Source organism: Crinia signifera, chromosome 5 (assembly GCF_055691185.1).
Source record: "Crinia signifera chromosome 5, ASM5569118v1, whole genome shotgun sequence".
Lineage (NCBI taxonomy): Eukaryota > Metazoa > Chordata > Amphibia > Anura > Myobatrachidae > Crinia > Crinia signifera.
In genome coordinates, this window is record NC_139221.1 from 316,844,813 (window position 1) to 316,857,316 (window position 12,504).

The 12,504-nt window shown below is 48.1% G+C and overlaps 1 protein-coding gene across 2 annotated transcripts in view; it reads right to left on the reverse strand.

Moving 5' to 3' along the window:
* The window catches only part of TG (thyroglobulin), a 178,598-nt gene that overhangs the window by 22,870 nt on the left and 143,224 nt on the right, over nucleotides 1-12,504 (reverse strand). For both annotated transcript variants that reach the window (XM_083144855.1, XM_083144854.1), the window contains exon 42: nucleotides 4,806-4,970. In XM_083144855.1, the coding sequence (XP_083000981.1) occupies nucleotides 4,806-4,970 (165 nt within the window). The remainder of the gene's footprint in view (nucleotides 1-4,805; nucleotides 4,971-12,504) is intronic.

Consider the following 12,504-nt stretch of genomic DNA (forward strand, 5'->3'; position numbering starts at 1 on the left):
ATGATTTACTGAAATGTATAATGAACTAATGTAATTGGCTATTTTTAGAATTCATACAACCTGACCATTCCTCATCTTAATGTTCTGAGGTCAGAGTGCAGGACGCAGTCAATTTCTTTAAAAATAAGTTAATTTCATTACCGGCAAGAAAACAAGCAGCCAATCGTCTAAAGGTGGCCATACACACGCAGATTTATCTTCAGATCTGTCTGGTTGGAACAAAAACCTGGTTATGGTTGAGAGCAAATGACATTTGACCATTTGCTTGGAAATATTGGAAAACTGACAAACTGTCACTCATCCATAACCATGTTTTTGTTCCAACCAGCCAGATCTGAAGATAAATACTAGTTTACTAGGTGATTCATCGCGCCCTACGGGCGCTCTTCACACCGTCGTAAGGGGCTGCGCCCCCTTAATTTGTGAACGTTTGTATATGAGAAATATGGTTAGAATTGTATGAAAGATGCCCTGTATTGCAACTTAGGTGTCCGCGAATCGCGGGAGGGGGGGTCGCGGAGGGTGCCGCGAATTGCAGGAGGGGGGGTCGCGGGGGGTGCCGCGAATTGCAGGAGGGGGGGTTGTGGGGGGTGGATGCTGCGAATCGCGGGAGGGGAGGGATTGCAGAGAATCGCGGGAGGGGGGTCGCGGGGTGGGATGCCGCAAATCGTGGGAGGGGGGTTACGGGGGCGGGGGTTGCGGCGAATCATGGTAGGGGGGGTCACGGGGGGTGTGCCGTGAATCACGGGAGGGGGGGTCACGGGGTGGGGTGCCGAGAATCGCTGGGGGGGTGTGTGTGTGCCGTGAATCGCGGGAGTGGGGGTTGCGGGGGGGGGTGGGGGGGGTGTGACGCGAATCGCCACAAGAAAAAATCAACACAGAAAGGTCAACACATGTAAATGTTGACATAAGTGTGGCACTTCATTGGTGTCCATGTCGACACATGAGAATGAATATGAAAACATTCAAAAAATGAAAAAAAAAACTTCAAAAACTCATGTCAACCTTTTTCATTGCCGACCATAGCCATGTCAGTGTTTTCCATGTGCAATTTAATTCTGGAGCTGCCGCGAATCGTGGGGGGGTGCCGCGAATTGCGGGAGGGGGGGTCGCGGGGGTGGGTGCCGCGAATCGCGGGAGGGGGGGTTACGGGGCGGGGGTTGCTGCAAATCATGGGAGGGGGGGTCGCGGGGGTGTGCCATGAATCACGGGAGGGGGGGTCACGGGGTGGGGTGCCGAGAATCGCGGGGGAGGTGTGTGTGTGTGTGCCGTGAATCGCGGGAGTGGGGGTTGTGTGTGTGTGGGGGGGTGACGCAAATCGCCACAAGAAAAAATCAACACAGAAAGGTCAACACATGTAAATGTTGACATAAGTGTGGCACTTCATTGGTGTCCATGTCGACACATGAGAATGAATATGAAAATATTCAAAAAATGAAAAAAAAACCTTCAAAAACTCATGTCAACCTTTTTCATTGTCGACCATAGCCATGTCAGTGTTTTCCATGTGCAATTTAATTCTGGAGCTGCCGCGAATCACGGGGGGTGCCGCGAATTGCGGGAGGGGGGGGTCGCGGGGTTGGGTGCCGCGAATCGCGGGAGGGCGGGGTTCACAGGGGTTCCGGTGGGGGGTTGCCGCGAATTGCGGGAGATGGGGGGTCACGGGGGGTGCCGCGAATCGCGGGAGGGGGGGTTGCGGGGGGGTGTGACGCGAATCGCCACAAGAAAAAATCAACACAGAAAGGTCAACACATGTAAATGTTGACATAAGTGTGCCACTTCATTGGTGTCCATGTTGACACATGACAATGAATATGAAAACATTCAAAAAATGAAATAAATCTTCAAAAACTCATGTCAACCTTTTTCATTGTCGACCATAGCCGTGCCAGTGTTTTGCATGTGCCATTTAATCCTGGGGCTGCCGCGAATCGCGGGGGGTGCCGCGATTTGCGGGAGGGGGGGGGTTGCGAGGGGTGGGTGCCGCGAATCGCGGGAGAGCGGGGTTCATGGGGGTTCCGGTGGGGGGTTGCCGCGAATTGCGGGAGGGGGGGGGGGGGTCGCGGGGGGTGCCGCGAATCGCCGGAGGGGGGTGGCGGGGGGTGTGACGCGAATCGCCACAAGAAAAAAATCAACACAGAAAGGTCAACACATGTAAATGTTGACATAAGTGTGCCACTTCATTGGTGTCCATGTTGACACATGACAATGAATATGAAAAAATTAAAAAAATTAAAAATAAATCTTCAAAAACTCATGTCAACCTTTTTCATTGTCGACCATAGCCATGTCAGTGTTTTGCATGTGCCATTTAATCCTGGGGCTGCTGCGAATTGCGGGGGGGGGGGGTGCCGCAAATCGCGGGAGGGGGGTCGCAGGGGGGGTGCCGCCAATCGTGCAAGGGGGGGTCGCGGGGGGGTTCTTTTTGCCACGAATCGCGGGAGGGAGGTCGCGGGGGGGGTGTTTTTTCCGCGAATCGGGGGGGGGTCACGGGGGAGGGTTTGCCGCGATTCGCGGGAGGGGGGGGTCGCGGGGTGGTGGTTATGCCGCGAATTGCGGGAGGGGTCGTGGGGGGGTTCTTTTTGCAGCGAATCGCGGGAGGGGGGGTCGCGGGGGTGTTTTTGCTGTGAATCGCGGTGGGGGGGTCGCGGGGGAGTGGGTGTTTTTGCCGCGAATCGCGGGAGGGGGGGGGCACGCGGGGGGGGGGAGGTTTTGCCGCAAATCGCGGGAGGGGGGCGCTCACCTGGTGGCTGTGGAGTAGCAGTGCTGGGCAACATGGGAAGGCAGTGGGTGTCTGGCACTGTCTGTGGGCTCACTGGGCTGGTTCTCTGTCACATACCTCCCAACATGACCCTCTCCAGGAGGGACACAATGCTCTGTTTCTAGACTTCCCCTTAATGTATGATTGCCATCACCTGTTTTAAACAGGTTAATTTCTCAGAAAGGTGTTCAGCACAGATGAAGGCAATCACACATTAAGAGGAAAGTCCAGGAACAGAGCGTTATAGACACAGACACACACTTTGAGTGACAGATGTAGCCAAATATATAGGAGATGGGCACCTTAAGTGTAATTTATCTAGCACAGTCTTGGAAGTGATTGGTTGCTTTAGACATAAACAAGCTTCCACCCCAAACGCACACTGTCCCAGCCCAAGTAAGGTGGTACAGAAAAGACATTGACCCAGCCCCGGACACACACTGATCTGCCCATGCTGCTAACCAATGCAGAAAATACACTGGCCAGACCCTGGACATCCATTGGCCTGGCCGGGCATTTTAATAAAACGCAACTCGCGTATACGCACACACCACACACAAAGCATGAATGTGAGCAGTGTGGAGGTAGGCTGGAGTGTGTGCTTGAGATGGGAGAGCAGACCAGGGGAGTGTGGCACTAAACTGGGGGCGCGGTGTGGCATAATGCGAACTAATGGCACTAAATAATGGCCTATTGTGATATATTAGTACACTGTAGAGTGCCATAGTGTGATCTAAGGGGCACAAAAATGAAATAACATAGGGCCAGATGTATCAAGCTTCAAAAAAGTGATAAAATGGAGAGTGATAAAAAGCCAGCCAATTAGCTCCTACCTGACATTTTTCAAACACAGCTTGTGACAAGAGCTGATTGGATGTTGTTTATTTCTCCATTTTATCACATTTTGAAGCTACAGTATATACATCTGGCCCATAATGAGAATTAAGGGTGCAACAAAGTGGTTTAATGAGATCTAAGACCAGTATATTACACAGCTGCATAATAAGAAGTAAGGGGCACTACAGAGTGGCATAATGATAACTAGGGGTCACTACAGATTGGCATCATACTAAGGGGCACTACAGAGTGGCACAGAGATAACTAAGGGGCACTACAGAGTGGCACAGAGATAACTAAGGGGCACTACAGAGTGGCATAATGATACTTAAGGGGTATTACAGAGTGCCATAAGGATAACTGATGGGCACTACAGAGTTACATAATGAGAACTAAGGGGCACAACAATGAAGTGACATAATGAGAATTAAGGGTGCAACAAAGTGGTATAATGTGATCTTTGGACAGTACACTACAAAGCTGCATAATTGGTACTACAGAGTGGCATGTACTCCAAAGCAGCAGCAGCACCCTGCTCTCCGACCCCATGGCCTGAAAGCGGTCATTTGTATCGGTGCGAGGAGCAGATGTCACCCTGCTCTGCTGCTCAGCCCGCCGCCGCCACTGCTGCTGGAGGTGTGGGTGCGGCTACTTTTGGCGTCACCCCATTGAAGGGTAACACCCGGGTGCGGGCTGCACCCCTGCACTCGCCTAGTGACGTCACTGCACAACAGAGTGGCACAATGTAAGCCAAGAGCACAGAAAAAAAGATTGAAAAAAAACAAAACACAGCACGTCACGACAATTTTAGCATCTTGCTCAATGTGCAGAGAGTTAAAATGTATGATGTTGAAAGTCTAAAAGCCCATACACACTGGGTGATTTTGAGCTGAAATCAGTTTAAAAGCCACCCAGCGTGTATGGACTGGCGATGATCTATCGCGCACCATCGCCGGCGGCCGCCGTTCATCTGCGGTTACCAGCAGACTGAATGGTTTTCTATAGCATCCTGCTATGGAAAGCCAAAAAATCGCTAGGCAGGGGGCAAATCACCTAATGTGTATGCACTTAGCGTTTTTCAGCCCATCGATTTCAGTGGTCATCGCTGTGCATACATGATGGGCAAAAACGCCCAAGAGGATACAAAGTATTTGTTGGCCCTGTACAATATGCTGCACCAATCTTATACACACAATGACTGGCAAACCTTGGTCTGTGCTGCGTTCAGTGTGCTGGCGTCAACTTTGCGCAAACATTCCAAAGCATTTTCGTCTCCTCTGGATGCACAGCCAACCTCCTCCTGCAGAAACCTCGCTTGTTCCTGGGCTCTTTTCTCACTTACGGTCAGCATTGGGGAAAAGGCAGAGCCCCCCTGGGAACAATATACAGATCAGCAATTATGTCACAAACTACATTTCATCATGTATCTTAAAATGTAAGAAAAGTCTTTAAACCAATACAGATACTTCCCGGGTGTCACAGATACATCACAATGATACATCACAATTGATACATAACAATAAAGTGAGCAGTGAAGAGTATTTTAAATTAAATAGGGTACTGCAGTACTCGTCTAGGGGGCTGATCACACTCTGTGGGCCCCACATATAGGCGTGTCTATGCTTAAATGCTTGTTGCAAGCTATTTTTTATGTAACATTAGTAACAATATATCTTGGGAAGTTTTGCAAGTATTGACACTAACATTGCTGTCTGCAATATGGGATTTCTTGTTTGCAACTATACATTCCCTGAGATATTTATTTTCTTATCTGTAAAACATAATTACAACCTGATTCAGGTTTGATTTTATGGGTATCCCCAAAACACTGGGCGTTCCCCTAGTAGCGCAGTCATGGCATTGCTTGCGAGGGGCGGGCAGGGGGAGGCAGACAGATCAGGGCATCCCCATTGAAGCTGCTGGGAGTACCCCTTGGAATGCGGGCCGGCCGATGTCTGCCGGGGGGTGGGGGGTGGGCAGCTGACATCACATGACTTCACTGCCAGCCCCCAATTTAGCGGACACCGAAGGAAATAACAGTCAGTCTAGATTGACTTTTATTTCCAAAGGGAAATCATTTGATGGTCGGCGACTACCAAAAAGTCTGTGCTCAGTTTCACCGCAGAGAGCGCAACGCAATATGCTGCGCTACACTAAGGGAAACGTCTAATAAATACATCAATGGCATTTAGCACAACAATTAATGTATCACTAGATTTCAATAACTCATCATCCATCTTGCACTATCCATAGGAAATAGGAAGGCATGAGGCTTTCAAACAAGCGCCATCTTAAGGCCCCTATACACTACATGATTTTGGAACAATTTCACCCGGTTCGGACGGATCGGGACGAGAAATCAGGTAAAATCAGCACAAATTGCAAGTGTAGGACATCCGGTCAGACGCGATGCGTGATCCCCTGCGCATCGGATCGGGGTCAGAGGTCGGATGGGCTGCAAATAAGATAGATCACATCCGGTACAGTGCGGGGTGTGGCAGGCGGGGAGCGGGGTCCAAGGTCCGGCGGGTGAGGTGTAGCAAGCAGTGTGCAGCGGGAAGAATGTAAAAATCCTATTCAAAAGACTGGGCGGCTGCTGATTGGCTGAGAGCGCCCTCTCAGCCCATCAGGGGTCACCTGAATAGGAGGCTGCTGTTTGGCTGACAGTACTTGCTCAGCCAATCAGCGGCTACCCCATGTTTTGAATAGGATTTTTCAATTCTGCCACCTCCCAACTAGGGATGCCAATCCCGGGGTCGGCGGGATCCCGGGATTTAGGGCATTTTTTACCGGGATTTTAATCCCGGGATTGGAGGCTCCAATCCCGGGATTACGGGATCGAAATGCGCATGCACATTTGATCCCTTTCTCCTGTGTAGCACTGAGTGGGCCGGGGAGGAGGCTGGTAACTCTGAGTCCAGGCAGACGGGACAGCGTGGGAACACTGTGTGGTTGCGCAGCGTGACCTTTAACATCACGCTGTGTTGCCTGGCAACAAGGTTGTGTGGCTGCACAGCATGATGTGACTGATCACATCACGCTGCGCAGCCACACACTGTTTCCCACGCCGCCTCTGCCCAGACACCGAGTTAACCACCTCCTCCCTGGCCAGCCGAGTCACCTCGCCTCCTCCACCTCACAGCTGCTCCACAGCATGCCGCCGCACAGCTCCTCCACAGCATGCTGCCACACAGCTCCTCCTCCGCATGGTGAGAGGTAATATATTCGTCATATGAGGAGGCCAATCTCGGGAATCCCAGGATTGACAGTTTTTCAATCCCGAATCCCGGGATTGAAAAACCGGTCCGGGATTGGCCTCCCTACTCCCGACTACAGCTCCCCAGGTTTACATGTGATAAATTGCACGCAATTTATCACAAGTAAAAAAATGGCACATCAAGAGCCAAATCTTAGCGAGCTCTCCCGGGAAACTGTCACTATAATTTCCACATGTGGAACTGGTCCCTTAAATGATTTTTGAGGATCTTATCCCAATGTATCTTGTTCATTGCTTGTATAAGCAGGCTCATATGAAATATGATTGTAAATGATATTTCATGGTAATTGGTTTTAGCAGTCATAATCATCTGTCTTTTCCGGAAGGATTACAGTGTTTTACTTTTTTGCAAGGGGTTGGAAAAATGGACGGCAAACATAGCGGGGTAGCCAGGATTCACCAGAGGTCAGAAAGGTCATCAGCTCCTCGTGAAATGATCACAAGCATTGTAATAAATATTGGTGTGGACTACAATTGGGTGTGTTTCCGCTATGTACTCCTCAGGCAGAAATGATACTAAAACAATCCAACAAAATGTTGTAAAAATAGCACGAAGCTCCAAATTCCAATAATAAAGGTCACAACATATTCAAAATAAATGTAACATCCGGATTGGTTAACGAGACCAGGTCTATTCTTGCAAACATCTCTGCAAATGTAATTGCTGTATCTTGTCTTATCCAAATGTAGCGGTTTCCTCCAAGTGTAAATGTAGATATTGTTTCTTTGAGGAAGTATTTGTTTCATATCAGACTCTACAGGAGTGGAAATGTGGTTCTCAGCTGTGACTTGACGACAGCAGTATTGTGGCTTTGTTACATTTCAGAGTAACTGGTCACTACGCGAGCTAAATAAAGTCCTTTGGCCACCACAAACCTCACCTCTTCTCGCTGCTGTGAATAAGGCCTGTCGGCACCTTTCTCTGTGCTGCGAGCATTAAAATAGATTTGTCTTTAAGGACAGATGAAAGGGTCTGATTCTGTCATGCACACCACTGATGTCAGATGCAATTATTTTGTTGATGCGCATGTATCCTAGACGCATTCGTGCATGAGTTCAGATAGCATGTGCGCAGGGAGACATGCAATGCCAGAAATGTCTTGGAAATGTTTTGGGCATACTTGCCTACATTTGAAAACTACTTTCAGGGAGATTATAGTTGGTAGTAGAATTTTGCACAGAGGACCATTGAAGGGGCGTGTCATGCTTCACCCAAAGGGCGTGTCTAGTTCCATATATGGAGAGATTGTGAGAAGAGATTGTGAACGTGGCACCTAGAAGCGTGGGTGTGTACTGCTACATCTGAGAGGAATCTTTTAAAATGACTTATATACAAATGTAGATGAGCCCCAAAGCAGTTAGTAAGAGATACTATACTTGAGGGGAGGTAACTATGATGTAACAGTGTAATGTGGGCTAGGTGAAATGAGGGAGATTGCTAGACTAATGAGGGAGAGAGGGAGATTGCTGCTATGTCAGGGAGTCTCCTGCAGAATGCAGGAGGGGAGGTAACTATGATGTAACAGTGTAATGTGGGCTAGGTGACATGAGGGAGATTGCTAGACTAATGAGGGAGAGAGGGAGATTGCTGCTATGTCAGGGAGTGTCCTGCAGAATGCAGGAGGGGAGGAAACTATGATGTAACAGTGTAATGTGGGCTAGGTGACATGAGGGAGATTGCTAGACTAATGAAGGAGATTGCTGCTATGTCAGAGAGTCTCCTGCAGAATGCAGGAGGGGAGGTAACTATGATGTAACAGTGTAATGTGGGCTAGGTGACATGAGGGAGATTGCTAGACTAATGAGGGAGAGAGGGAGATTGCTGCTATGTCAGGGAGTGTCCTGCAGAATGCAGGAGGGGAGGAAACTATGATGTAACAGTGTAATGTGGGCTAGGTGACATGAGGGAGATTGCTAGACTAATAAGGGAGAGAGGGAGATTGCTGCTATGTCAGGGAGTCTCCTGCAGAATGCAGGAGGGGAGGTAACTATGATGTAACAATGTAATGTGGGCTAGGTGACATGAGGGAGATTGCTAGACTAATGAGGGAGAGAGGGAGATTGCTGTTATTTCAGGGAGTCTCCTGCAGAATGCAGGAGGGTAGGCAACTATGGTTTTGGGCATTCCTGGGCAGTGACAGGGAGGTTGCTTATGGGACACAAGAGAGATGTGACCGCTAAGCAGTGCAAATAAGTAAAACTGATACCACTTTTACACCAACAAGCCAGGTCGTACCCGGGATTTTGGACACCCGGGGTTTGATATGGCTTGTGAGCCTTTATACCAGGCATATCCAAACTACGGCCCTCCAGCTGTTGTGAAACTACAGGTCCCATCATGCCTTGCCACAGTTTTGCTATTAGGGAATGCTAAAACTATGGCAAGGCATGCTGGGATGTGTAGTTTCACAACAGCTGGATTGAACAGCTGGCAGTTTGGATATGCCTGCTTTACACACTGCTGTTCCCACCTGGAATAATGCCGATGATGTCAGTGGAGGCGGGTCTCGAGACGTGAGACGGCGCTGGGAGATGAGAGCTTCTCCCAGGGCTGGCTATTTCATTGCAGTGAACGGGTCCCGTTACCCGTTGACACTGCACCACGAAATGGGTTGAATCCATGTTCAACCCTGCTCGCTATCTGGGTTGAAATGCCGGGTCACTTCAATGGGGAGTGTTTACACTGCATGCAATCCTGGGTTTTTGTGCGCTCCCGATATTTCAGGTGGTGTAACAGGGGTATAAAAGAGAACCTTAATGCTGAAACTTTATATACGAAACAATCATTATGGAGAAGTATATATACATAGATATCTATGACATAAAAGTATTTTCTTTTTGTTAAAGCATATGCCACATAACAATGAGTGCCCGATTATACGTAAAGGGTCATTAGGTTGACATGCATTAGATTGACCACTAAAGGTCAACAGGCCTTCGGTCGACACCTGAAATAGGTCGACATGGGTAAGTTAGACACAATCAGAGAGTTGGCACAAGCATTAGGTCGACAGTCAAAAGCTGGCAGGCGGTATTCCATGACCTTCCATCCACTACAGCATGGTGGGAGAATAAAATAGTGTGCCGAGCGTGTCGACCGTTTGACTGCTGACATTCCCATTGTCGACCTAATGTTTGTGTCATCCTTCCGACCCTGTTGACCTTACGCATGTCGACCTATTTCAGGTGTTGACCAAAGGCCCGTCGACCTAATTGACCCAAAGAACCAATACACACAGTAAATGCAGCTAATGAACATTGAAGAACTTATTCCATGCGTCACACAGTTTGATGATTATTTGAAGAGGAGATCTGATTCCTGAACATGAAATACACAAAGAGGCCGTGTCACCATTCTAGAAAACAAAAGAAATCACTGGCACAGTTCACATCTTTGGGGTCAATTCTATTCTACCGGCGCTATTCCAATCAGCGTGCTGCTAAGTCGTAGAACGCCGGTACTCGCGGGCGTTTAGTTGCTAGTACCGGCATTTTCCGACATAAGTGCCGCGCGGAGATGCGGTTTGTGCCGCACTAAAGCTTGAAACAGCATCACCGCCCTGGTTTTTCCAGATTTCTGCTCGCACCCCAGGATGGGTGCAAGCAGAAATCCACTAGTCAGCAGTAGCAGTGCGCCGATTTCAATAACAGTCAAACGGAGCAGGAGCAAATCATTCAATAAAACAATAATCACTTATTAACAATTTAACACAGTACTCAGTATGAATTTATAAAACAATCGAATATGGACTCCCGATACTGTATTGTCACATTATTGTATAACTGTTTCAGGATGATAACCATCATAGGCAAACACAGGGGGGGTTTCCAGTTGCCTGGAAATCACTCTACCCAGTCCATGACATAAACAACCACCATAGCAGCAGTATATAATACAATTTTTCTAGAGCTCTAGGTCTTAAAGATCTGCTTGCAGTCAGGGAATTGTGCATACATACTAAGGTAGTTTTTTTTTAAAAGAAGCCAATTTAAGTACCACTATGTTTTTGGAGTGTGGGAGGAAACCGAAGCACCCGAGAGGAGACCTAAAAAAAAATGGAGAGTACATACAAACCCCACACCAATGGGACATGAACAGGAATTGAACTCAAGACCTTAGAGCTGAGAGACAGTAATGCTACATCCATGTTGCCCATATGTAAAAACCGCTGCATATGTACATAAATACAGTCGTCATCTGCATTTGCAATAGACGTGTTTCTTACAATAAAGTTTTTCACTTTAGTTGCTGGAAATGGGTAGTAGACTTTCAGAGAAATATGGCACAGACCACTACACAACCTCAGTGAAAGGCAAAACACTTGTTAAATTTTGTTTTTACAGTTACTGTATTTTTTTTATTTAATTTTTTAAAGTCCGCTTGTGTGGCCTTATTGGAAACAGATCGCCCGGCCGTCCTTGGGTAAGTGAGAGGGTCGCTTCCAACTGAACGCGTCTGTGTGAGTCCTGAATATTCCAGCCAAATACTGGTCATTTCCCCTCAATTACTCCACAGCACATTAAACTTAAATTATTATTTTTTAAGTAGCAGGAATGCTATAATAAATCACTTTTGTTGGAAATAAAAATACTAAAATTGATTTTATACTGCTTATGTAACAGCGCTGTGCTTACCCTCAGCAGTTATCTGATCATTATATTCCACTAGGAGCTGCCATTTAAGAATTAAGTAAAAAATCTGGATGTAATTGGTTATTGTGCACAAAATAAATCTCTGTCTTAGGAGGCGGATCTGCGCACAAACAGAATCTATACTGCATATGTTCCGTGCCCCCTTACCTGCAGCATTACCATGCAGGTCACACAGTAGATGCTGCGACCAGGGCAGTAGAGAGCTTGACTAAGCCCAGGTACTTTTCAGTGGGTGTGGCCTAACAGTGGTAGGCGTGGTCATGCATCTTTCAAATGAAATACAGAAAAATAAGCTCCTCCCTGGCCACATTGCAGCTCAGCTCCCAGCATCATGTGCTGGGTTAAGAAGAGCTGCTGCAGCTGTACCTGATAGGCAATGGGGGTCCCACTGGGCCCCTCTATCAGACCTGGGCCAGGGTATTTAGTACTCCCTCCCCCAGGGCCAGTGTAAGGCTTCTGAGCACCCTAGGCAAAACTTCAACCTACTGCCCCCTCCCCTCCCCCCCCCCCATAATACAAGGAGGAGGGGGCAATAAAGTAGGAAAGTGTACTGCTACTGTACATCTGAGAGGAGTGTCAAAGATGATTGACATCCAACTCTAGATGGCCATCAACCATCAAAGCTTTATCGCCGATGTCAAATACTTTTGTGATCGATGGGGGAGAACTAGATGCTTTCCCTCCATCGATGGCACAGCCCTCAAGCCCCACCCCCACATTCTGATTGGCCCACCGCACCGATGGCTACCCCTACCTCAAAGCAGTCAGTAAGGTTCTTCTGGACAGACATGTATCAGGACTTGGTCATGTATTGTTTTACATGTGGTTCCGTATAAGTGTCCTTGAGAAACTTGATTTAAAAATCTATGTATCTAGCCATGGGGATCATTGGGGCAGATGTAGTAAGGGGGGATATATTCACCTGTTGGAAATACCGCCACTCGCCTATTCAATGCTGCCGTTTCCGACAGCATGG